The sequence below is a fragment of the Ornithodoros turicata genome, chromosome 4 (genome assembly GCF_037126465.1).
Source record: "Ornithodoros turicata isolate Travis chromosome 4, ASM3712646v1, whole genome shotgun sequence".
In the NCBI taxonomy this organism is placed as follows: domain Eukaryota; kingdom Metazoa; phylum Arthropoda; class Arachnida; order Ixodida; family Argasidae; genus Ornithodoros; species Ornithodoros turicata.
Window position 1 is genome coordinate 73,855,057 of NC_088204.1, and position 25,733 is coordinate 73,880,789.

General features: G+C 46.7%; 1 protein-coding gene across 1 annotated transcript; it reads right to left on the bottom strand.

The window, feature by feature from the left end:
- Positions 1–456: 456 nt before the first annotated feature.
- Positions 457–23,859, bottom strand: LOC135392564 (uncharacterized). Its single transcript, XM_064623271.1, has 20 exons — positions 23,817–23,859; positions 21,931–22,081; positions 19,908–20,098; positions 19,225–19,290; positions 18,979–19,099; positions 18,670–18,789; positions 18,405–18,578; positions 15,520–15,689; positions 15,294–15,438; positions 13,390–13,566; positions 12,026–12,143; positions 10,493–10,679; positions 9,142–9,378; positions 8,397–8,602; positions 6,776–6,984; positions 6,407–6,578; positions 4,201–4,349; positions 2,019–2,221; positions 1,413–1,544; positions 457–1,029 (listed from the first exon to the last, which is right to left on the bottom strand). The coding sequence occupies exons 1-7, from the start codon at positions 23,857–23,859 to the stop codon at positions 18,422–18,424; spliced, it is 849 nt and encodes a 282-aa protein (XP_064479341.1). The 3' UTR covers positions 457–1,029; positions 1,413–1,544; positions 2,019–2,221; positions 4,201–4,349; positions 6,407–6,578; positions 6,776–6,984; positions 8,397–8,602; positions 9,142–9,378; positions 10,493–10,679; positions 12,026–12,143; positions 13,390–13,566; positions 15,294–15,438; positions 15,520–15,689; positions 18,405–18,421.
- Positions 23,860–25,733: the final 1,874 nt, after the last annotated feature.

A 25,733-nucleotide genomic window follows, 5' to 3' on the forward strand; every position in this document is an offset into this window, starting at 1 on the left:
CCCTCGCAGTCCACCTCCCTGTTGAAAAAACACAGCCATCTGTATGAGCAATCACATGGAGCTCACACACGTGTTTATTGTATGAGCAATCATAGCTTCTATGAGCATGTATGAGCTGCTATGAGCTATATGAGCACTCACATACAGCCTATGAGCATTCTCATACAGCGTATTCATGTACATCACTGCACATGAACCGCCTGAGCAAACGTGCAACATGCGTGATTAAGCTGAAACGACAACACGTGATTACAAAATACCGGTTTATTCAGGTACTGGCGCGACGTAGGTCCCTCAGAAAGCTTGCCAGAAAGTTTTTTCATGACCATGAGTCACACGGTCACCATACAGGTGGGTAAATACTACAATGGAACCCTTTCTCCCAAGAGGTACGGCTATTTTGTCGCGCGAGCCGGCGACGGCCCGTACCCATAGTGAGCAAACACGAGCCCAACGGGATGTCCTACCAGAAACATGTTAGACGTATAGATTTCAAGGCGGGGTTTTTGTCTTCGTGGCACACGGGTTTTTTTGGTTCCGCAGCCTCAAGGTACCCTGTCATTGTAGGTCCATGCAAAAGCATTTACTAGCCACTCTGCCTGATCTTCCCGTACGCTGAGCTGTGAAGCCCATTGCTGGTGGTGATGGGTGGAATGAAATAATGAGCGCTTCACAGGATGGATCGAATTCCCATGGCATCCAGAAAGGTGAACAGGTCAGAGCGCTTGTGGGCAGGATGTGGCCAATGAGAGAGGGGGTGAGTACCGTTCGGGAAGGCTGGTAGTGTGGGCAATAGAGCCTGTGTGATGCGCTGTAGGTCTACAGCACCGCTGGCTGGCATGGCTGGGGTGAGAATGTCAGCGGTCCATGGGTTGGAAGCAAGCGGAGTCACGAGGCGAGCGGAGGCGAGTACGGAGCCACGATCTCGTCTCAGCGGCGCAATGCGAGTCTGAGAGAGCTGCTTCTGCGAGGCTGTCTGCCTGTTCATTCCCTTCGGCACCGCAATGGGTTGGAATCTGTCAGTATCTGCTGAAGAGACAGGGACTTTCAGTGGTTCTTAGCTTTATGTACGCTTGAAATTCCGAATCAGTTGAGATTGGTGGCGAATTGATCAATGGTAAATTCAACGCAGAAAAAAATCTGTTCCGTTGTGCTCCGGTTTTTAGCTGCATGGGCGCTGAGACCATAAGAGAGTTCGCGTGTCTCCTAGCTTCGGCAGCACAACCATCCTCCATCCAATCGTAGGTTGGCCTCGTGCCGTCGAGATCCAATTGCGTTTAGCATTCACGGGCATTTCCGTTTCCACGTTCGAACCGCAATAAACAGTCACACGAAAGCACTGTCAAGCACCAACGACCTCAAGTCTCAATTTCCTAGGCTATCCTTAGACCGTAGTACGGAGCTTACCTTACCTACGCTTTGCAGTGGCACTGCCGCCGTATTGTCCTGAAGGAAGTCTCCGATAATTATTATTGTCGTAGTGCTGGCAGCATCACTTGCATGGTGGATAAATAGTAGTCGTTGTGGTAGTTAGTTCACAGGATCTAAGAAAATAATTTATTGAGTCCACTATGCACAACAACAACTAAGCCACTACTCTGGCTTCACTGTGTCGATCTCAGCAGTCATGTCAGGCTAGCAGGTTTAAGTTCTCAATATCTGCGGTACAGCGATACAAATCCCGTTAATCCCGTGTTTTGCAGGTTACGGAGGAGAATGGGGAGCCGGGAGAGAAGTACAGAGTAAGAATTCTGTCCCATCAACCAAAAGCATCAACCTTACTATAGCAACTCTCTATAGTTCCACTGTGTGTGTGAGCATGGGCCATTAAATGATGCTGACAGCACTGGGGACAAGCTAGCAGCAAACACCAAGTGGTGTTACTACCAACTTGCCAGCAACCGATTTGCTGCAGGCACGCCTGCACGTCACATGGCTTTCTGGCTGTGTGACACCTGTGCTGGGAACTTGCTTACTGATTATTTGGTTACAAGTACAGGACTTGAGGGTGTACTTACATAATGGCTTTGTTGTGGTTGCTGTAGCGGTGGTGGTCGTTGTCGTCGTTAAAGTAGTCGTCGAAGACAGTTGTCGTCGTTGGGGTAGTTAGTTCCTGAGCCCTGTCACAGCATTTCGCATCACGAACGAAGCGAACCTTATATTCACACGGCTCCCATGTGGCCCCGGGATCCAGTCACTCAGCATATTCTGTGGTCTTCAACTGGAATGGATGTACGTGGTCGTGAGGGTTGCGAGTGCGGGTATACCCGCGGTGACCCATTCATATCTTCGATACCGATACATATCAGCATCGTAAAAAGTAATCGGTAAAATCAAAATGTAATCGGTTATGTAATGCAAATCTGGATACATTGTGGATATATCGAGCAATAAGTTGCCCCCGTTTTATTATCTTTCACGCGTATTACAGCTGATGCACGTTATGAAGACTGGGACGAACAACGTTCATTATTCCTGTATTTTGCTGCAGCATTCTAACTTGTGCTCGGAAGTGCGGGTCGGCGGATACCCGCAAAATGCGCGAGTGCGGTGCGGATTGAGACCTCGTCTGCGGGTGCGAGTCGAGATTTGCATGCCCCAGCAGGCCTCTTGTTGAGACCGACAGGCCCCAGGTAATTCGTCTACGTCGAGATTATAGAAGTTTATGCTACACTGATTGGTGTAACAATTCTGGTTTAGGGCGCTATCGTTTCCGCGGTCCGTTACACACGCCCTGAGAGAAGAAAGGCTCGCATTTCAGTCATACATCACAGCTTCGACTGCTTTGTGAAAGGCACAGTGGAGACCGGCAGTGGAAACGGGGGGTTCAAATCCCAACTTATTATCCCATCTTGCATTATTGGGCATTATTGGGCATTATTGCTTTAAGGGCTCACAGTTAATGGACAGCATGCACAGTTAATGGACGTGTACGCACCGTGCCTTAGGTGCGCTGTGTATGTCAGTTCACAGACAGATTTCAGCGAGGTTGCCAATTGTCTTATCTTTCATCGTTAATTTCTTAGGCAAATTGAGGCTTTGTATGTATTTGTCCCTTCTACGTTGTTCCAGCCTCAGAACATCAGTTCTTTCGTGTTCAACAGTTGCCGCCTGCGTCGATCCCGTCGTATGAATGTGTGTATGAGTGAGCAAAAATGTAAGACTGTCATTTTCTTACATGATACAGTGAAAGGACCGCTGAGCAACCCTGTTCAGATAACCTCTTTAGGTGGGGGGCACAGATATGTGATGTTGCATGCTTATCTGGCCATATATTCCAAAAACCGCTCACGGGATCATGTGTAGGTTGATGCTACAACTATTCTGTTCTCCGTCGTACTACGGCCTATAAATAGTATCGCTTCCAAAATCGTGATGACCAAGATAAGTCGCAACAACGACGATTTAAAGCCACGTCGGAGGAGCGTGGGTTACTGGCGGGGGCAGTGCACAACGATGTGATCCAGGTCGAAGTCACACCACACAGACGGCAGGTTGGTAAGCCCACTTGTCTGAAGCGCTAGGGACAGTTGCATACTGTGCACTGTATCGCTACCAGGATCCACCTCCCTCCCAACCAGCGGTCGATTTCTAGTGGTAGTAGTGGTACAGACCCAGCAGGTGCGGATCCCAATGGTAACCTAGTCAGTCAGCGATACATCATACTAGCTTTGTTTTTTTCTCGAGCGGGGTCGCTCAACCGGGTATCCGTCCACAAGCACGATACTGTCCTAAGTAGCAGTTTTGTGACGCAATTGTCTGCATCGAATAAAGCGCTGACCCACGCAGGGTCCTGAATTTTGACACTGGTAGAAGGGGAAGGTGGAATGTTCCTTAAAGGTGGACTCCGCAACAAGATCACCACAAAAGTATATAGGGATATCAGGAACATGTGTATGTGTATGAAATTCAGCCGAATTACACGGCGATTGTTTCGCCCTCTGTGAAGCGAGGGGGCAATAAAAGCAGCACACTGGTGACATCATCCGGCACGAGGGAGAATGAACGTTTCGAAACAGACGACAGTGCTGGTTGACATCATGCTATAGCATGGAGCTGCAGTTCGGTTTTTGCTATTGTCATTATTTACGAATGCAAAATTGATGCAAATGTTGTATTCGCTATCAAGGGGGTGGTTCGTGTTCGGTATGACGCCGTTAGAGCTAGACAGTTACCCAACAGAATAAAGAGAATACCTACATTCGTAGAGCACGTCCTCGTCAAGTAGGTGTTGTGGTAGAAGGTTCTTGCCCCTATTGTGGTAAGTAACGACGTCAAGCGGCATGTATTTGACGTAACGGCAGTGGTAGTCGTCGTAGTGTCGTGGTTGTAGTCGAGCGGGTCGTCGTCTGCACAGCGAAAGGAAAGGTTGAAAAGAGTGCATCTGGGGAAAAGTCACTCACAACCATGCACACCTGAGTGCTGGTGAGTTTTGCAGCCGCAATCATGCTCTCGTCAACCAATCTCAAGGTCTCGATCAGACATCAACACTACTATATGGAAATGCTATATAGGACGTCATAGGGAGCCTCTCCTAGCAACGTACGTAGAATGGTCTCCGTCGCGTTCCTGTTAACCAAGCACAATGTGTCAGGAGCCCGATGCTATTACTTTCGCTGTGCGATGACCTTTTGCAGTGAATTCAAAAATGCCTCGACGATGCGGCGAGACTCCGCTCCTGGCGCGACAAAGCATCATGCTTGCGAAGGTCTTATTTCGCACTCCGCAATTCGTCCGCAAGTTGCGACGTACCCACAACGTACGCCAGAGTCCAGAGGGTGCTACGCACCCACCAATATTGTCAGCACTATTGTCCTGTCAGGACTACTTTCGTGAGTCCTGTGTTTTGCGGGTTACCGAGGAGAATGTAGAATGAGGAGAAGGAATAGCGACTAAGTGACAGCTGTCCCATAAAATATATAAAAGCAAGAGTATTTCTAGGAACACTAGCGCAATTTCATTCATACCACCATGTAGGGAACTGTGGTTGGTGAGCACTACTGAGAGAGCACAAAGCAAGGGAGGGGAGGGGGGCATTGGTGGGATACGCACAGCTTGCAGGATTTTAAGAGTCTCCATCGCGCGCAGTGTCGCGCATTCAATGTGGCGTACATAGGCGGAAGCTCTTAGTACTACCTGGACAGATAGGCTCCTGGAGGTGAAGGTCGAGTACTTTCCTGCGTTTGATGCACGCAGCTTCCCGTCCTGTTCGGTCTCGTCAGCAGTGCTTGCAGAGTATGCTGTTATATGGATAATCAAATCATTTACCTAGGGGTGACAACTTGCGAACCTTCAGACCTCCGTCGGCAAGGAATAACCGCGGAACTCGTTGAAGATGACAGAACTATCCAGAACTAGCCAGAGTTAGCTAGAAACCACCAGCGAAGGGGTATCTCAACATGGGAGCCACTAATGGTGGCTACCGCAGCACAAGGTTCCAATCCAAGCGCACACGTGAGAGCAGACAACACACAAACACGTAGCTCAGGAAGCACCCACGGCTTGGATTAAATTAGATACCAAGAGGTCTTCACATGTGGAAAAGCTGTGGCTGAATCCGGCCGAATCGATCATGGCGCCTCCCGGACATTGCGAGAGGGACTTTCTCTCCCAGCTCTTCTAGCCTCTCTATAGTTTGCACAGAACACGTCCAGGATACTTGCGATCCTGATTCAACCGACTGTCTAACCAAAAAACGGACCGTAACATTAAGTTCGTGTACTCGACTTTCAGGACTTGCCCCCCGAACGGTCAGGTCAGAAAGGTTCCAATAATTCATTTCAGGTTTCATTCGACTGTGCAAACACAGACTGCGTCCATGTTATGAAACCAGGGTCTGGTTTCTGCGAATACAGATATATCAATGAGAACGTGTCGTTTTCATATTTTACATTTTCATGTTTTCATATTTACATATTGAGCTGATATATCTGATATACCTCATGCGCTGAGCTCTGTTGTATAGGTCGCGTGTTGGCTACGGGTAATGGGACGACTAAGCAATGGAAGCACCCTCAAAATCCAATTTTGCGCTTTCTCTCGTGCAGCATTCAGGGCATACACCACCTGAATACGCACGCACGCATTGTGCAACAGGTATACGCTCTGAAAGTAACCGCGCGTTCTGCGCATATGTTCTCTGCCGGTTACTCCACTCGGAAAACCCCATTGGCCACGGCGGAGCCCTCGCTCTTCCCTCACACTACCTTCTCTCATGCGTAGAGAGGCACTTGCACAGCGTATACCCATTACCCGAATTCAATGCTTTGTTTCGGTTCCCTGTAATTTTCCATATCGCCACCATTTAGTAATACCGTTTCTCTTTATCGTTACCATTCACTACCATTCACACCTAGCCCGCTTGCAAGCGCTATACTTCTACCGTAGTTCGGAGCAAGTCGCTTACCTGAGCTTTGCAGTGGAGCTGCCGCCGTATTGTCCTGAAGGATCACGCAGCAATAATTATTATTCTCGTAGTGCTGGGAGCGTCACTTGCGTGGCGCATGACATTGTAGTCGTTGTGGTAGTTAGTTCACGTGTTCAAAATAGTTTCTCCAATCCTGTGTTTTTCTGGTTACCTGGGAGAATGTAGAGGTAGAGGAATACAGATTAAGAATGAACGAGTGACGGCTGTCCCACAAAAATCGAAACGCTAAGCACAAAGAACGGGAAGCAACACTGAAATAGTTTGCTGTTCCTTTCAGCCATTCAGCGATTGTTCTTCCCGGTTCTGTTCTGCAAGCTTAAGTTTAAACAAGAGATACTTAGGTTATACCTCAGAAGCTGGTCTTCGTCCTGTTCCGAAGACTTCACTTTTGCTTGCAACGCGACTTCCGAGGCTCGAAGTGTGCTAGTTGCATAATCCAGCATCCGATTTTGATGTGAGCACTGGAACTTGCGCTTGAAACCGGCGTTGTCAAGGCAGCATTGAAGTATGTAGGTCGCACACTGCTCTTCCAGGATGCTGCAGGATGCGGGTTGCGCCTGCAGGTACGGGAACGTTGGAAAGATGATAATATAATTATATATAATTTTAATGTCGGAATCGGCAGGGCATGAGAAAACTGCCACCGTATTGTCCTGGAGGTTGACGATAATTATTCTCGTAGTCCTGGGAGCGTGATATATAGTAGTCGTTATGGCAGTTAGTTCACGGGATTAAGAAATTTCTTTAGGGCACTGTGCGCCATGAGTTTTTCTTCTGTCGCGTGAGCCATATCTCGTGATCTCAGCAGTCATGCAGTCATCATGCAGCAGTCATCTCATCAGTAATGTCTTTTAAGGTATTACTTTTAGTTCTCCGGTCCAGGAGAATGGGGAACGGAGAGGAATACTGGGCTGTCCCATAAAATCCAAACGCATCAACCTGCTATAGTATGACTAGCAATACTATAGCCCATTCTTAATCCTACCACTGTGTGGTTGGTGACCACTGCCCATAGAAAACGTAAGTAGAAAGGCTAGAAGAAAAGCTGGAAGAGAGAGTGATGGGGAGAGCAAAGTACCCTCTTCCAATGTCAAAGTCCGGGAGGCGCCATGATCGAGATTTTAGATTGGGCCGTATTCCGCCACAACCTTTCCACGTTCGGCGCAATAGTATCCAATGCAAGTCGCTTCCGCTCTGCTCCGCGTGCCATGTGCGAAACAGCGCAGGGAACTCGTAGGTGCCACCGCTCGTAACACGCTAGGCCTGTCGCATAGATCATTGCGGCTCACATGTTGAGATGCTCCTGTTCGCTGGCTTGGTTTCTAGTTTCTAGGTTTCTAGTTTAGACTTACCGAGTTAGAGGGCACGGGGAGCAAGCTAACACGAAGCACTGTATAACGCAAGTAAGGGAAAGATGAAGTGAGAGGATACGAGGTGATATTTTGCCGACGGTCCAAAAAGTAAATAATGTCTCCAAACCGACACGTCATTTTGACGTCGCCGATCATCAGCCCTTCAGAATACGGGACGCGTATACATTAATTTTATTGTAATATCGAGGAATCGAGGAGGTCAATTCTAAACCTGTTCCCCAAATCCAAAATAGCCAGTTCAAACCGTACCAGAAACATTTTCAGGGCTGTATTGCTCAGCGAGGTCACCACGATGCTCCTGTAACCGGTTCCTGCTGGTTGTCTCAGTGGTGTCGTCAGTGGCCCAGCGCCCATCGTTGGAACATGGTGACACGACCCGGTTCCAAGGATAAGGAAAGGCTCACGCGGATTATGCTTTTTGAATGGCATTGTTTCGTGTTAATGACGCTCGCTAGAAGCAAAATCATTTCGTATTTGGATATCGTGAGATACGCTCTTTCATTGAGCATCGTTCGTCGACTACTGCAGGTACACGAATCACGTGGCTCTGGTTGTGTGACGCATGCGCTATTATGTCGTACAGGTCATGGACTTACATAATTCCGTTTGTTGTGGTTGCTGTAGCGGTGGTGGTCGTCGTCGTTAAAGTAGTCGTCGAAGATTGTCGTCGTTGGCGTAGTTAGTTCCTTAGCACTGCCGCAGTAACAAGCGGCGTTTTGCTTCACGTGAGTGGCCTTTATATTCACAAGGCTCCAAATTTCCAGGATCCAGTCACTCCAGATATTTGTGGTTAATTGTTCGGCTGGAAAGGATGCACGTGGTTATGAGTTAGACGTACAGTCAGACCGATAACACTGTAGGCACCGTCAAGCGCCGACCAACACCAGTCACTGTCTTCGTTGAGAGGCTGCTGTCCTGATTAGTGCCTGATATAATCATCGTTCAGGGCGCTTATCGTTTCCGAGAAGGAAATGACACGTGACGGCTTTGACTGCTTTGAGAATGGCACAGTGGGTATCGAACCCATACCAATTACGTGGGGTTCGATTACGGCGGTTCGAATCTATCCAGTCCTACCTTCGTCTTTTCACTGCAGCTGACTAGCAATACTATTGCCCATCTTAACCATACCACTGTGGTTGGTGACCACAGGCCAATACTGAGAGCACAAAGCGCGAAACACTGCAAAGCATGAAACACTGCATCAGTTATAAATCGTTTGCTGTTCCTCTCAGCCTGCTCAAACTGACCAAAGGCATATATTTCATGAAAACGCACGCAGCTTGGTCAATATATTAGATGTTCACACTACAGGTCCTTAAACAAACACTTGGGTTATACCTCAAGAGCTGATCTTCGTCCTGTGTTACTTTTGCTTGCTGCGAGACTTCTAGTTGCATAATCCAGCATCCTGTTTTGATGTGAGCACTGGAACTCGAAACCGGTCTTGTCAAGGCAGCAGTGTCAAGTATGTAGGCCGAGAGGTGGGCATAGAATTGAACGCAGACTGCTCTTCCAGGATGCTGCCGGATGCGAGGAATAAACTCGGGACACAAACTGGAGGGCTTCAGGTTGGGCCTGTAGGTATAAGGTTGGGAAGATAATATAACAGTTTTGTGCTCCTTTCATATTGGTTTTTATGTTAGAATCTCAAATCTGGCAATATCGTGTGCATGAGAGCATTTTATGATGCAATAGTGCATGATGCAGTGGAGCTGCCACCGTATTGTTCTGAAGGACAATAAGGACGCTGGGACGCTGAAGGACGCTGGGAGCGTCACTTGCGTGGTGCGTGATATATAGTAGTCGTGGTTGTTAACGTGGTTAACGTGGTTCACGGGAAACAAGAAAATGACAGTCCACTGTGCGCAACTGATTTTTTCTTCTGTCGCGTAAGCCACTACCCTCACACTGTTTTATTATAACGTCATCTCAGGAGTGATGTCTTGGTCCGGGAGACCAGAATAATGAGCGAGTTACGGCTGTCCCATCAAATCCAAACGCGTCAACCTGCTCTAGTATGACTAGCAATACAATAGCCTATTCCTAATCCTCCCACTGTGTGGTTGGTAACCACGGCCCAATACTGAGAGCACAAAGCACGGGGAGCAAGCGAAACACGAAGACTGCGAAGAAGTGCGAGGATTGAGTGTTCGATCATTGAACTACCAATTTACCAACAACCATTGACTGATCCTGTCTCCGAACTGCACTCTGCACTCTTTCGCCCTCACATCACGCCCTGCGATGTCCTGGCGACAATAGCGACGTCATTTGGCGTCGCGGATCATCAACCCTTAAGAATGCGGGACGCCTATACAATAATTTCGTTGGCAATATCGAGAAGTAAGGTTCTAAGCCTGTTCCCATTTGTCAAACCCAGGTTGCCAGTTGTAAACACTCATTATATTTCACGTACGCAATATGTTTTCGGGGCTGCATTGCTCCGCGTGGTCACCGCGATGCTCGTGCAACCGTTCCTGCTGGTTGTCAGTGGCTGGGAGAGCGCCTCCAGCGCCTACAACTCGTTAAAACATGCTTTTTGAATGGAGTGCTTTTTGAAGGACGCTCTCCAGAAGCAAAATCATTTTGTATGTGAATATCGTGTGCTATGTTCTTTCACTGAGCATGGCTTTCTGGTTGTGTGACGCATGTGTACAGGTCATGCTAAGACTTACAAGAGTGTACTCACATAATTCGTTTGTTGTGGTTGCTGTAGCGGTGGTGGTCGTCGTCGTTAAAGTAGTCGTCGAAGATTGTCGTTGTTGGCGTAGTTAGTTCCCGCAGTAACAAGCGGAGGTTTGCTTCACGTGTGTGGCCTTTATATTCACATAGCTCCAGGATCCAGTGACTCAGCACATTTACGGTTAATTGTTCGGCTGGAAAGGATGCACGTGGTTAAGAGATAGGACGCTGACAAGGTGGTGACAAGGTGGTGACAAGGTGGTGACAAGGTGGTGACAAGGTGGTGACAAGGTGGTGACAAGGTGGTGACAAGGTGGTGACAAGGTGGTGACAAGGTGGTGACAAGGTGGTGACAAGGTGGTGGAGGAATCAGACACGGTGACCACACGAGGCAATTGTGTTAGTCAACCCTCTCTCATTCCTCTTCCTCCCCTTCGGAGGTTTTTGAATATATAGTGGGTTGTTGTCAATGTTTGAGAATTGTTGTTTCCGTCCCAATCTCCTCCGTATCTCTGGTTCCTCCGCCGACCAATTTCCAACGCAAAACATCAGTCATTGTCTTGGTTGAGAAGCTGCTGCCCGGATTAGTGCTTCTGAATCGCCGTTCAGGGCGCTTATCGTTTCCGAGTTTGTTTGCTTGATGGTTTCGACTCCTTTGACAACGGCAAAAATGGAAACAGTGGGTTTCGAACCCACACCAATTACGTGGGGTTGGATTACGGGGGTTCCAATCCCTCCAGTCCTGTCTTTTTTCTACTTTAATCGTGTGCTAACTGTTAGGTGACGGCACAACAACGTATACGCGCCGTAGTTATTTCTAGGTGCTTTGCTAGTTGTGCTCGTTGTTTGCGATTTGTGCATTCTTCGTGGTGTCTTATGAATAGCTGACACAATGAAGCTGACAGAATGACCACTATACTATAGTATAGTAGCTTGTGGCAACATCTCGTGCCCATACTCGCAGTTACTAAATTTGGTTTTGCAGTGATGTTTTACCACTTGCCGTCAGATGTTATCGTTCAAGAAATCCTTCATCCTTCCTTCATCAAGATTCCTTCATCGCCATTCATCACCTTGTAATAAAGTTGTTGTCGTTGATGCTGCCGATGTGGTTGATGCGGTGATGGCGGCGGTTTGTCAAAACTAGTATAGTTGATCAACGGGAGGCGCCATGATAATCACAAAGACCGCATCAACAGCATCAACGGCAGACAAGATGAATGGGGCGATTATACCCTATACTAGTTTTGACACAGAGCAGACGCTGTCGCTGGCGTATTACAGCCACCTTTCTTGCACAAATAAATTTCGAACAAAATGCACAATTCACATGCTTTCTGCTATGTCCTTTGCTGTTGCGGGAAGTTACGTTGGGATCAGTCATAACTGGACCGCTTTAAATTATATTACGTCCTTGATATACATCACTATGAATGTACCAGCGGGCTAGCTAGCAGAAATCCCTCAGCAATAGCTCTGCGCAAGCACAGCTCAGCGTTGTTAGTATTCAAGCTATGCACCTATTAAGCGTTAAACTAACCGTTCCTTGTAGTCGATGAAGTAGCCTTGCTTAGGGCGCATGTCGTTGCGGATGTAGTCAGCCGGACTAGCCTGGTAGCTTGCAGGAACCCTAATAGCTCAGCGCAGGCAGTTATTCCCTATAGTAACACAAAGGGTCGCAAAAGCGTTAGGATATAAGGGACGTCAACGCCATTTACACCTTTAAATGTGTGCGCCATGCACAGGAAACCTGGTTGCCTAACATCAGATCAGATCAGATGTCAGCGCAAATATTACGTCTTAGATGCACTATACAGTCCAACAATGTTGTAGACAATTTTTGGAGGACAGGCGAAGAAAATTTGTGCTAAACCGTGTAAACCGTGTGTGTGCGGTACAAAAACTGCACCGAAAAGGGCGTGCTTCATGCACATTATTAATGAAGGTGTGAAAACGGTTCTTTGCCATGTCTACGTATCAGAAAAGACCTGCTGTAGAAGTCTTCCGTCCATGTTTGCAAGACTTCCCGATTTCCGTTCATAATATGTCTTCGCCACATCTCTGTTCAAGACGTATCTTAGAGAATGATTTGTGCGCACTGAGTAAACTTGCTTTCGATGGACCTGCTGACAGTCTCAAACCAAAACCCCTAAGACGGACTGACAGCAATTCCCCACTTTAGTGTTTGTTTGCGTAACACTATCGAGTTTGCGGGAGTTCCTAAGACAAGCAAAGTATAAGTATCAGTTTTCCCTTTGCAAGGAAATAGACCGCTTTCATGCTCTGTCTCCCTACGCGTACGCGGTAGAGGACGGCAAAAAGGGAGAGCTCTTCTTACGGTGCGTTCACGTCACTTCACGTTAGTGTAAGTGGTCTCCCTTGGTCGACAGTGTCGATTACGACCGAAAAGTAGCGTGGTAGTGTTGCTTGCTGTACTCATTGAACTAGAGGTTCCCGGGAACTATCCCGCGGGAATGTGGTCGCGGCTAGACCTTTCCTCGACGTGTAGAAAAAGTTGTGCTACTAGGGTTGGTATTTGTGCTGTTACCTGTTGCAGTATACAGTATACAAACATGGATGTAGTGAGTCCTGCACACACGGACAACGCAATCTTTTGAAATGACCGTACCAGTGGTCTAGCTATGACTTACCTTAATAGCTCCGCGCAAGGAGCATGAGATAGCATTATTGGTATTAGGGCTATTACACCAGGACACGTTATACTAACGGTTGCTTGTGTACGTGTCATTGTGGATGCAGTTATTCGTGCACGCACAGACAACGAATCTTTTGAAATCACCGTACCGGTGGGCTAGCTATGAGGAACCTTAAAAGCTAAGCGTAACCAGAACAAGAGAGCGTTATTGGTATTACAGGTATTACACCAAGACATGTTATACTAACCTCTCCTTGTGGTCGGTGAGGTAGTCTGGCTCAGGGTAGACGCCATTGTCAATAAGCGCAAGTGGTCTCGCTTAGGGTCATGTCACTGTCGATGTAGTTAGTCCATGCGAACAACGAGACTGATGGAATGTCCCAGCGTGCAGATGATCGTGGCCGGCATAGTTCCGATGGCTAGTCCTGCACACACGGACAACGAAACCTTCTGAATGACCGCACATGCGGGCTAGCTATGAGGAATGTGAATAGCTCCGCGGAAGCAGAACGGGAGAGATTGGTATTGGAGTTATTACAAAGTTTCCTTGTAGTTGCCTTGCTTAGGGTACATGTCATTGTCGATGCAGTTGTCTTTCACACACGCACAACGCGACCTTTTGACCGTACCAGCGGGCTAGCTATGAAGTACCTTAATAGCTCCGCGCAAGTAGAGCGAGAGGTTCTTGATAGTATTGGATGTATTACATCAAGACATGCTATACTGACCGCTCCTTGTGGTCGGAGTACATGCCACTGTGAATGTAGTTAGTCCTACACCAAGTTAGCTAGCGAGCGTTACATATGCACGTTGGTCGCAGTATGCCATACGCAACTATAGTAGCATTAAGCTAGCGAGGAACCGTGATATACGAGAATGTTACTCAGCAAGAGATGGAATGTGATGGAACAGGTGACCGGGTACTCGACGCACCTCTTTACTCCCGTTTACTCCCGTTCGCCCGTAGGGTGTCGTTGAGATCAAGAAATACGTCGCTCTGGTCGGGATCTGTATAAGGTTTCATGATTTGGGCAGTTAGGAGCATAGTTTAGGCTATACTTTAGGGTTTAGGTGAGTTTAGTGCTATGAAAGGGTTTTAGATAACGCTTTTCCTCCCAGTGATGAAGCACGTACATTGTTACGCATACATGAAGGCGACCACCGTAACTATTCTTGGTACGTTTCAGGGCAGTATTTGGTTTCTGCAGTCCTTACATAGTCGGTCCTTACAAGAGAGAGGCCTTACAGTCCTTACAGTCAGCCTTACAAGAGAGAACTTCAACCTTACCCCATACTTTGCAAGCAATGCTAAGCATAACAAAAATATACAACACTGAAAGCTTAGCAGCCTGAAAATGAAAGACTTTTCGAGCGATTACACTTTCACGGAGCCATCTCATACCATCTGGAGTTGGATAGTAGACTAGGCTATCCCTGCCTTACAGGGCACCATAGCAATAACACCGCTGTGACACGCAGCAAGGTGACGCAGTCACTAACCTATCTAGGGAAATATGAAAATAAGCCACGCAAATACAAGCATCATCAGCGTTCGATCGCGATCATCGCAAGCCCGTTTGTACGGCCTTTGCCAACTCCACATTGCGGATACAGGTTTCGTTAAGGCGAAAGCTAATCGTCTTAGCGTAAAGGATTAGTCAGAGTGAAGTACGTTCATAAACAGTCGCAGCCTAAGTATACCGTCCAACAAAAAAGGCAAAAAAATTCATTTTGAAAGAACATCATAATTAGAAACACGGGAGACTGGAATTGGTGAAGTGTCCCTCTGGTTGACATGGGGTTTCGTGCAGCGGTACACCGCGGAAATTGCGAAGGCACGATGCCTGCGGTTCGCAGAGGGGGACCCTGGCTTTCTCTGTGCGAAATAGATTGAGTTCGCAGCATGACCGCGACAGCGTAAAAGTGTAGGTGATAGGCGCTACTCTGGAAGGATTGGCGACATAGTTTGTGGCTTCCAGGACTGTTCTTCATGGTTACGTTGAACGCGGAAAGTCCGGAAGGACGAATGAACATGAAAGGAGTTTCTTCGGCTGTTCTCAACGTTACCAACTAGCCAAGATCTATGTACTAGTCTATGGTTACTCCAGTAGTGCTCAATCCACATGCTATGGAAGAACATGACAATATTTACATGGTTCGGAATTTGTTCTCGCTACGTGCTGCGGCTACGCGGTGCTGCTGCTGCTTGACGCCGATGCATCGTTGGACGAAATTGATTCGTAGTTGTGGTTCCTGTCGTAGTCTGCATTGTAGAGTCAGCTGTCGTTAGCTCTTCCCTGCGTGCGAAAATTATTAGGAAATTATTTGTTTTATTAAGCGATCCGCAATGCCTAAGCACAGAAGCACCACACACTTACGCTGCTCTAGAGTTGTAGACGTCGTTGTGACCGCCGTGGTGGTGTGCCGGTTAGCGCCGTTGTTGAAATAGTAGCCGTCCATGTTGTCGTTGCTTCAGTAGTTGGTTCAGCTATCAGTACTGAACCATCCACGTAGTCGAGGAGTTGGTCGTTGTGGCCGTCCTGTTGGTCTATCCCACAGATTTCAAATTAATAGAATTCCATAATACGTGAGTAAAATGCATGTAATATGCATAAATGCAGAGCATCTTCGCGTGGAATGGGATATTACACGGTAGACTGCCTCACTCACTATCCTTATCTCGAAGGTCATGGCTTTCGACATTGATGGTAGTGGTACTACACTAGAGGACATCCTCATTACTGATTTTTATTTGTTTACGTATCGTCAGGGTCGCTAAGGACTGCAGAGAAGTGGGTGTAGAAACCTCAAGAAACTAGTGGGAAATAACATACTTGCTGCTCTCCTGTGCTGTGTCACACTGAGCGTCCATAATTCAGTGAGGTGAGGGAGCGGGCAGATGAAATAACGAACGATAAGAACGATCAGAGGAACTTCTTCCTTGTTAGCAGGATGTGATGTTGGGGGGGGGGGGTACTTTGGGGTAAGAAATTTGGGGAACTGCATGCGCAGGCAAGAAGTGCCTATGAAGGTTGCTTCTCATGGCAAACGTGTAGGCAATGCTTATTCCCGAGTATGAAGCGAATGGCTGTGCATTGCACCGATAACATTCCCCAATGCAGAATCGAATAACAAAGGTCACATGTAAATGAGTAGTAAGAAAAAAAATCACTATCTTGTACACGCACAGGCAGGCGATTAACCACCCAATGGAAAATATAATGTTTGATAAGTAGTATTCTGCGAATTCGGTTAAGTGGAGCAAAATTAGATTGGAGACGAACCTATGAACTACCTACCTAGGTTCGTAGAAAGAGCTCTCAAAGCTATTAAAAATTTTATATAAGGACGTGCATTGGGCATAACGTAAGAATACTTGATTTAGAAGGGCATAGTCAGCGTTGTTCACACTTGCCAACGACGAACTTTGAGGCGGTGTCCCCATGTTCTCGCGCAACTCGGCAGCTCCAGCCACAAACCTTAGGTGAGCTCAATTCACCAGAGCAACAGAGCAACATTCGCAGGAAGAACAATTGTTTCTCAATTCGCAACCAACAATTCCCAACAACTCCCTACACTGTAAACTGAAAAACACCCTTATGGGTGTAAATGGCTTGTCCTATAACTCACACCACTTTTTACACCGTATGATCTGGAACAGCCTCTTTAGGGGGTGTATTCTGTGTAAAACACCCTTTGAAGGGGTGATTTTCCTTGAAAATGCCTTGTATTGCACCCTTTAAACACCCTTTTAGGAGGGTGTTTAGCTCGGGTGTAAGCTCCCGCGGCAGCATGCCGAGCCATGCAGTCCGACGCTTTTGCTTGTATGGCAACAACCACCCTAGCGACGGCACAGTTCCAGCCGTGGTTCCACAGCAGAACCTAAACCGGAGCGCAGCGCGTCACTGGCAACCCTCATCGTCCTAGCAACACTGAGTGAGCGAAAAAAAATCAAATAAAATGAAAGCAAAACAGTTGGACATGTGTAAGGGAAGAAATGAAGATCGCAACATCGTAACGCCGTCCGTGCTCGTGATATGAGCGGCGTTACGATGTTGCCATCTTCAGACGATGCTAGTAATGAGCACGGGCACCCTCGGTAGCCTGTGTATTGGCATCGGAGCGGAAGACCAGCCACACAGACCTAAATTGATCATATACTGCAATGCAGTTCGTTGGAGTACGCTCGCTAAGCTTAGTGCGGCAAAACGGTGACGGAAGTGTTGCCTCTAACGAGTCGAGCTTCCTGACATCCCTCCCTGTCAAATATTGTGTTTTCAACTGTGTTTGTGTGTGTGTTTTACCTAATGAGCGGAGCTGTCAAGCTTTTTCTCTCACGAATGAAAACACCGTTTTCAACACCAGTGTAGAAAGGGTGTATATGACCTTTTTCGACAGCAGTGTTACTTGAAGGGTGTAAAAACAGGTGTAAACGCATAAAAACACCCTTTTTGATACAGCACTTGGTATTTTCTCATACACCTTTTTTAGCACCCTTTTTGGGGTCTCTGGTTATCTTTGTGGAATTAAAAAAGGTCGAAATGCAACAACTCAGGGAAAAGAGTTTCCGGGCGTATGAGGCTTACATGTTTGTGTGTCGTCCCTAAGTGTGGCCTGCCTCGGCCAAGTCTCGTTGTCAACGTAATAAGAAAGGTGTATTTGCTTAAAAACATTTTTTTACCCGGAGAGAGTGTTGGGGGACTAATTTAGTGTTTCGTGATGTACACTCTTCACAAGAGCATACTTTCACTACGTGCTTGGTACACGACTTTTTGTGTCACTGAGTCGTGATGATGACGAGCGGTGAAACATTTAGGCGCGCGCCAGAATACCTCCCTTGATTTAGAAACGCTCCCTGCATATGTTCTAAAACAAAAATGGCCGCTGAAAGATCGAGAGACTGCGAAGTTTATACAGGCTCTTAACAATGTCATTGTCCTAAAATCCAACAAACACGCTCAAATACTTGCTTAATGTGCCGGACCCCCGTACCTGTATCTCGAGGCCTGCCGTCGAGGCTACCCTCTCGGTCCGCCGAAGATGGGAGAGTGATGGGGGTTTGGGGAACTGACCAAGTGGTTAGTCCACTTTCAGTCTCACTCTGTCATTTAATTCTCAACTGTCTGTCTGACAGTGGTCTGACAATGTAGCGAGCGATCGGTGTGTGTGTCTTGTTATGAAAGCGTCAGTAGCGTTTGTTCCTGGCATGTTTCGAACATACGTCTCCATTGTCTCCTTAGCTAGATTAATTATAATGACTTACCTCTGTATATAACGTGCTCACAGTACCAGATAGTACAGACGCAGGCGCTTAATAGCACTGGCGTCGTATTTTCGGGTGGCCGACGCAGCAATAATTGTGGTTGCCGTCGTCGTGGTTATCGTTGTGGTGGTGAGTGCCGCTGTCGCAGTAGTTAGTCTGTAGTAGTAGTAGAGTCTGTTAAAAGACCACGTTACCTCAGCGAATGGTTCACCAAAATGGTTCATAGTACCGGATAGCACAGACTCAGGCGCTTGCACGAACTTACCTACAGTACTGCCGCATTATTGTCGGGTGGCCGACGCAGTAATAATTATTGTTGTCGTGGTGGTTGTCATCGTTGTGATGGTGAGTGGCTGTCGCCGTTGCAGTGGTTAGTTTGCAGAGTCTGTAAAAGAACACATTACCTCATCGAATGGTTGTCAAGTGGAATGTCTCCAAATCAGTTGATGCATCGTATGGACATAGGAAAAACGCGTATTGCCAGTCACACAGCCAATTCTCGTTATCAGGACTTATCTGTAAAACGTTCTCATAGTACGAGATAGTACAGACGCAGGCGCTTGCACGAACTTACATGCACGAGTACTGCCGCCGTATTGTCGCGTGTCCGACGGAGCAGTAATTACTGTTGTCGTGGTGGTTATCGTAGTGGTGGTCTGTGCCGCTGTCGCCGTTGCTGTAGTTAGTTCGCAACGCTTGCAAAACAACACGTTGTCTGTCAGCGAATGGACATAGCGAAAACCTTAGTGCCAGTCAACTCGGACTAGATGGACTAAAGTTAACATTGCTCTGCCATAGAAGTCCATAGGCCATCGCTTACACTGGCCGACGCAGGAATTATTATCGTTGCCGTCGGGGTGCTCGTTGTTGTCCTGGCCCGTGGCGTCTGCAAAATAATACGTTACCTGTCAGCGAATGTCTTCAAAGCACTCGATGCCAGTATGGTCATAGTAAGCACCAGCACTTTAGTGCCTAAGTAGCATAAGCAACAGAAGAACTCGCTCACGTTCTTGTTGCACTGGTATACTGCAGTCGCTTTATCGGTAGACTAGAACGCGTAGAAGGTTTTTTTTTTTTTTTTTTTTTTGTTCAGGCTCCACAGGTCTAGGTGGTTGCTGTTGTAGGCATTGCATTAGCTTCGTCGAGCGCTTGTAAAAGAATGGGATTCACTGTCAGCGGATGACTGACAACGTCTCCAAAGCAGTCGCTGTCTCGCAAGGAAATAGCATAGACCTACCACTTCTCAAGCGTGAAGGACAAACTTGAGTACTCCAGCTTTTTATAAAACACGGTAAGTCGTAACTCATAAGCGAATGAAAAGTTGAAATTTTGAGGAGCCGTGAAGACTGTTCAGAGCGCCCGTATTCTTCATTGCGACTAATTTATTAATTATGCTGAATTAGCTAACTCGTTATTCGTCTTAGGACCGAGATGTAAACTAGAAAGTTGTAAATCGTGTCGTCTTTCAGCATGGCGTACCCATACCTTCCCGAATGCGCTCACCTGAAGGTCTCTTTTCAGCAGATACCGGATGTAGTAGTTCTGATGTACGCCTCCAACCTCCATGGAGCAGTTTCTGCAACGAAGTTCGCGCGGCAGACTGCAGTTCTTCGTCGGCACCAGTTCCATGGGACGAAAAACCAGCGTGCAGCGTCGCAAAGTCTTCCCCTGACGTCACTGTTCCCAGAGTAAAACTGAAAGGTTAGCGAAATCAGTTGCTAAAAAAAGCACTTAATGTCACAAACTTTGCAACAAAATCAAACAAATATCTAAAAAAAGTGCCCAGAAGTGTGCCGAAAAGCATATTCTATACTGCGAAGGCAAAACGTGTTCCCTGACACAGAATGTTTGACGACAGCACCCCATAGCAAGAAGGGGACAAGAGAGCGGATGACCACGTGCAGAAGGCATCACAGCTAGCGCAGATTCGTAGCGTAAGAGCGCTTTCATTGGCCGGCCTCGTGTTCATCCGCAGATGACGTTTCCGGAATAGCGGAATATCTGGCATGGGCAGATCCCCCGCTGACGCCTCCCACGCTGTGCGGAGTTCCCAGTTATTTCGCTGTACATTCGTAACATCGAGGTTGGCCTCAAATCGTGTCACGTGGAACTTTCAAATTTGACAAGGTGTACGCTGTACGAAACAATTGCGATGGGTGTTTCTTGACACGCTCTCCAATGTTCCAATTCAGATCTCGCCACAAGACGAATAACTAAAAATTGTGCCTAATAACTAACTGTGCCTAATAACTAACTGTGCCTAATAACTAACTGTGCCTAATAACTAACTGTGCCTAATAACTAACTGTGCCTAATAACTAACTGTGCCTAATAACTAATTGTGCCTAATAACTAATTGTGCCTAATAATAATTGTGCCTAATAATAATTGTGCCTAATAATAATTGTGCCTAATAATAATTGTGCCTAATAATAATTGTGCCTAATAATAATTGTGCCTAATAATAATTGTGCCTAATAATAATTGTGCCTAATAATAATTGTGCCTAATAATAATTGTGCCTAATAATAATTGTGCCTAATTGCGCCATGATGCAAAATTGAAACAAATATTGACGAGTCTCGTGTCCGATATTTGTTTGCATTCGCACCGTTTTGTTTTAACGATGTACACGTTAGCTTGAATAACCTGGCGGCAAAATGTTCCGGCGATCCTACCGTGTGTTCAAACCTCGGGGCTTAATCATGTCTAAAGATTTAATCATGTCTAAAGAGCGGGACGCTCCAGAACATCGCATGTGTCACGTGCCCGCCTTTCGTTCCATTGGTTGTTTTGGAACGTGCAAGCGATTAAGGCCCCTTGCCCTGGAGCCGTCGAGTAAAAGACGCGAATTATGATATCTGCGAAGTCAGTACAATGTCAGTCAGTTAGTCAGTACAATACCTGCAAGGGCGTTCTGAACGACACTCATTCCCCCTGGCACTAAAGAATCTTCCTGCGATACTTCACACCAGGGTTGCGGAATAGAGTCTCGCATTCCATTCCAATTCCATTCCAATTCCATTCCGAGGAATGGAGATTTGCGATAATTCAATTCCTTTCAATTTCTCGAAATGAAAAGGTATGGTCAGTTCCCACTCCTGGAATCGCTTGGCAACACAATTCCATTTCGTTAATTCCCTCAATAAAAGAAAACGACCGGAAAACCATACTGGCAAGTCCAGCAGTGCTAGAGGAGATTGACATTACCAAGCACGGAAAAAACAAAGACAAGGTTATTCCACTCTTGACCGTGTGCAGGTGTGGTGCAAAGGGTGCGAGGGCAGAAACTAGCACGTTGAAACCAAAACTGCCACCGGGGCACCCAGACCATTCCATTCCCATTCCTAGGTCAGTTTTCGCCATTCCATTCTAATTCCATTCCGGGCTCTGCTAAATCTGGAATGATTCCGGAATCATTCCAACTCAGGTGCGGCAACTCCGCAACCCTGCTTCACACACCGTTCATTGCGTTCTACAGCACAGTAAACATATGAAATACTTCAGTAGACCAGACCAGACTTACTCGAGTTTCCAGAAAACGGAGGAGACCTCGCTCCAGCACAGCGCAAAGCAGAATGAAGCACGAACACCAAAAATGTACGAACGGCAAGCGCACGTGATGCGCGCGCGAGATAAACCGATACAACCACGCGCAGTGACGGCACCTGGTGACCCTGGTGTCGTTTGAATGCCCCGCTTCACAGGTTCATTACTATTAGTTTCGGTTTCATTTTGGCACAAACAGGAGCACCGAGCTAAAGGTGCGAAATTACCGTTAATATTGAACTGGCAAAAAAAAAAAAAAAAAACACGCACTGTGTTACACGTTCTGTTGAAAAAATTATAAAACAAAACTTTCAGGCTTGCACAGATGGGGTTCACGAGCGAATACAAGACAACAAATCGTAGCCTAATATAAATTCTAATTGTAGCGTTTGTTTAGCAGACAGATCTTAGGCAGACTTAGTGGAATCTTACTCAAGTGGGACGACGGGCGTTGTTGCTAAATCAACCAGACCATACACTGTACACTTTTTCACACCTTGAAAGGTGTGCGCTATGAACATTCAACCTGGTTGCGTAACATTGCATCTCCAGGATGATGTTTTACAAAATTTGGAAAGCATTACTAAAGATCAAGTGTCAGTGCAAATCTTGCTTTCATTATGTCTTGGATATCGTAGGTACGAGCTGATGCATATATGCATCGCTATCGATAATCGAGCACGCGCAAGTGTCTACAATACTGTTGAGCAATGTTGAGATGTTGCAAATTTTTGGAGGACAGACAACACTCGAGTAAAGAAAATTTGTGCGAAACAGTGCTCCATTATGATGTTACCAAAATTACACCTAAAAAGGCGTGCGCCATGCACGTTGTTACACCTTTAAAGGTGTGAAAAGATTTAGAGTGTAGTTAACCAACTAACCAAACAACCAGAGTTAATCAGCCCAGTAGTTTTACTGCCTGGGCTCAGCGACAATTCTTGGTTGCATTTTTATGTGGATGTCAAGGTCAGTTAGAAACCTACTATATAAACCCATAATATAAACCCATATAATATAAACCCATGAACTTTGGATCTTTCTCTCAATTTTCACTCAAAATGTAGCGGATCTCACGCGGTACACAAGGTTCTTGAAGCGGCTGTCCAGCTGTAAGAAACGCTTCGAGGGAATGCATCTCGGCTGTGCCTATTTCGCATACCTTACCACCACACTGAACTTCACCATCTCACCATTTTTCATCTCATTGATATCTCTGACCAGTGGAATGCCATTTGTTCAACTCCATGCAGAATGTAACTCTAGAGACTACGTTGTCTTCGTTGCACGGAGCTACTGTTCTCAATTGTAACGGCGAATCGCTGCAAAGTGGTCACTGGGAACAGACGGAATTACGGCTTTGGGAAATAGATTCCGCTGGTTAATGTTCCCTGCATAGTGTTCCGGCAATTGAGTACGCCTACAGAAACTCCTAAAGAAATACTACACAATGCGATGAGAGACGTCCAGCCTCTAGTTACGACATACCACCTTCTAGGCAAGACTGGGCTTGAAGCTTGGAGCAATACAGCTTACATTTGCGTAGGACCGTGCGGAATGAAGGTAACCCTACCCTATGTCAATAGTGGAGTAGTACTAACAGAGACGTTTTCTTTTTTATTATTTCTTGTCGTGGTCACGGCCTTGGACGGTCACAAGTTACGAATGTATTTCCTATTCAGCATGAATGAAGTGGGCTTGTAATGAAGACCATTGTTCACTGCTGTTCTTGTGGCCAGATGGTGTTGATGGCACATGTTCTCCGGAACGTCAAAGCGAACAGGATCCTTGCACGATTGTAGAAGCCGCAGTGTCCGCCGTGGCAGTGCAGTTGTTGACGTCGCATAGCCGCCGATTGTTTACCTGTTATGTACAGAGAAGAGAAGACCACTGTGTCATCAGCCATATTAGTCGTTGGAGTGCTTTTTCCGGTATTTTGGTACACTTTTTGTGACGTAAGTGTTTCTGACGTATTTACAGATTTAGAGACTTATTTCAGCATTTGCAATTCGTTCCTCCCTATATCCACCGTATCCAGTACACCTCCCCGCCGTGTCCAGATTTTAAACTCGTTGGAACTTGAACCCGTACACCTTACATACAGCCCGATCAAATGTCTTGAATTCTCTGCAGAGGAGCACGTCCTGGAAACCACAGCAGCGAACACTGCCTTTGTATATCATGCGAGAATCGACGTTTCAACCTCAACGCTAGAGTGAATGCCTGTCAAGGTTGGACTAACTGGCTTGAAAACCACAATGACGCCAATCCCCTATTTCATGTTTCCCCCGTAGTGCAATGTAGTACAGTGCAAGTCGCTTAAGTGTGCGAGACGCTTACGGCAGCTTAGTCGTGCTGCCGTAAAGACGACTGCAACGATAATTATTCTCGTCGTGCTTGTCGCGTCCCTTGGTTTGTGTAGGATATTGTAGCCTTTGCGGTAGTTAGTCGATACCTAAGGGGAAAAAATTCTTCAGTCCACTGTGCAAAACTGGAATTTTCTGTCGCATCTGTCTCACATCTGTCGCACGTCAGCCGCGTTTTACCCATGTGCATGTACCTAACGCACGAACCTAATACCCGAAGTATCAGATGCTCTCCTGCGTATAGATGTTCCATTCCATATTATTTCATTGTTCATATTTGTTGGGTGTCTCATAACCGGTGCCATGCCTTATCAGCAAATCTGATCACTATCAACCTCGTTGGGTATGTCACAGTCCTCAGTTTCCATTTCCTGCTCCTACCAAACCAGCATCTTCTGCTTGCAGTTGTTGATGTCAAGGCACTTGGTTTCAGACCAAGTGCACAACTTACATGATGCTGGTTTAGGTCACGGCTGTGGCCTTTGCGGTTGCAGGCCCTGACGATGGAATCAGTCATAACTGGACCGCTTAAAAATTCCGCCCTGTTAAATGATGCCATATTAAATCCCCGTTGCGTCGAAGGACACCGATATTACATGTACTGCCTACATTATTTCTCCGGTGCGGTGGTGGTGACCGCCGCGAGCGTCTTTCACAGTATAACTTCGTAGTCTGTGTAATCTCTGCCGTCGTTGGAAGTATAGTTGAGCTGTTGAGTAAATGTCGTCGCTGGAGTAGTTAGTTCCACTGTAGTCACCCCTGCACACATGGGCAATGCGATTTACTAAAGGGAATGCTGCAGCGGCCACCTAGCGACAGCAATTCTACTATACAGCTATTTGACATGCAATACCCTTGCTTGCGTCCTTAAGTTGTCATGTTTAGTTACATGTTATTGACGTTCAGTCAGATGTACCATACCATTAACGACCGTTGTAGCAGGCATTAGCATACCTGCAACGAGGATTAGCATACCAGCTACAAGAACACTGTCGTAGGAACTAGAGCTATTATACAACGTACTGTAGCTTGAAGTTGTTGCAGTAGTCATGTATGCGGCAGATATCTTCGATCCAGTTAGTAGCGCGTACATAGTCAATGCAACTGATATTAAAGGACCATTGTAGCAGGCAGCAAGAGGACGCAACACCCCTACCAAAGCACAATGAGCACCTGATATACTGATATAACGCACTATACCTGTCTAAAGGTGTAAAGGTATACCTGTCACTAAAGGTGCACCGCAAAAAGGCGTAAACGTTGAAAAAAATGTCTTTGCTACCATTGTGCACATGAACTGACATGACTGCGTCATATTAGAGCAGCAGGCAAAGCAGCGTACTGGAAACAATTCACTAGCACTTGCTGTAGTTCCTCATAGACCCTAGTTTTTGGTTTCCTGTGCCGTTACTCT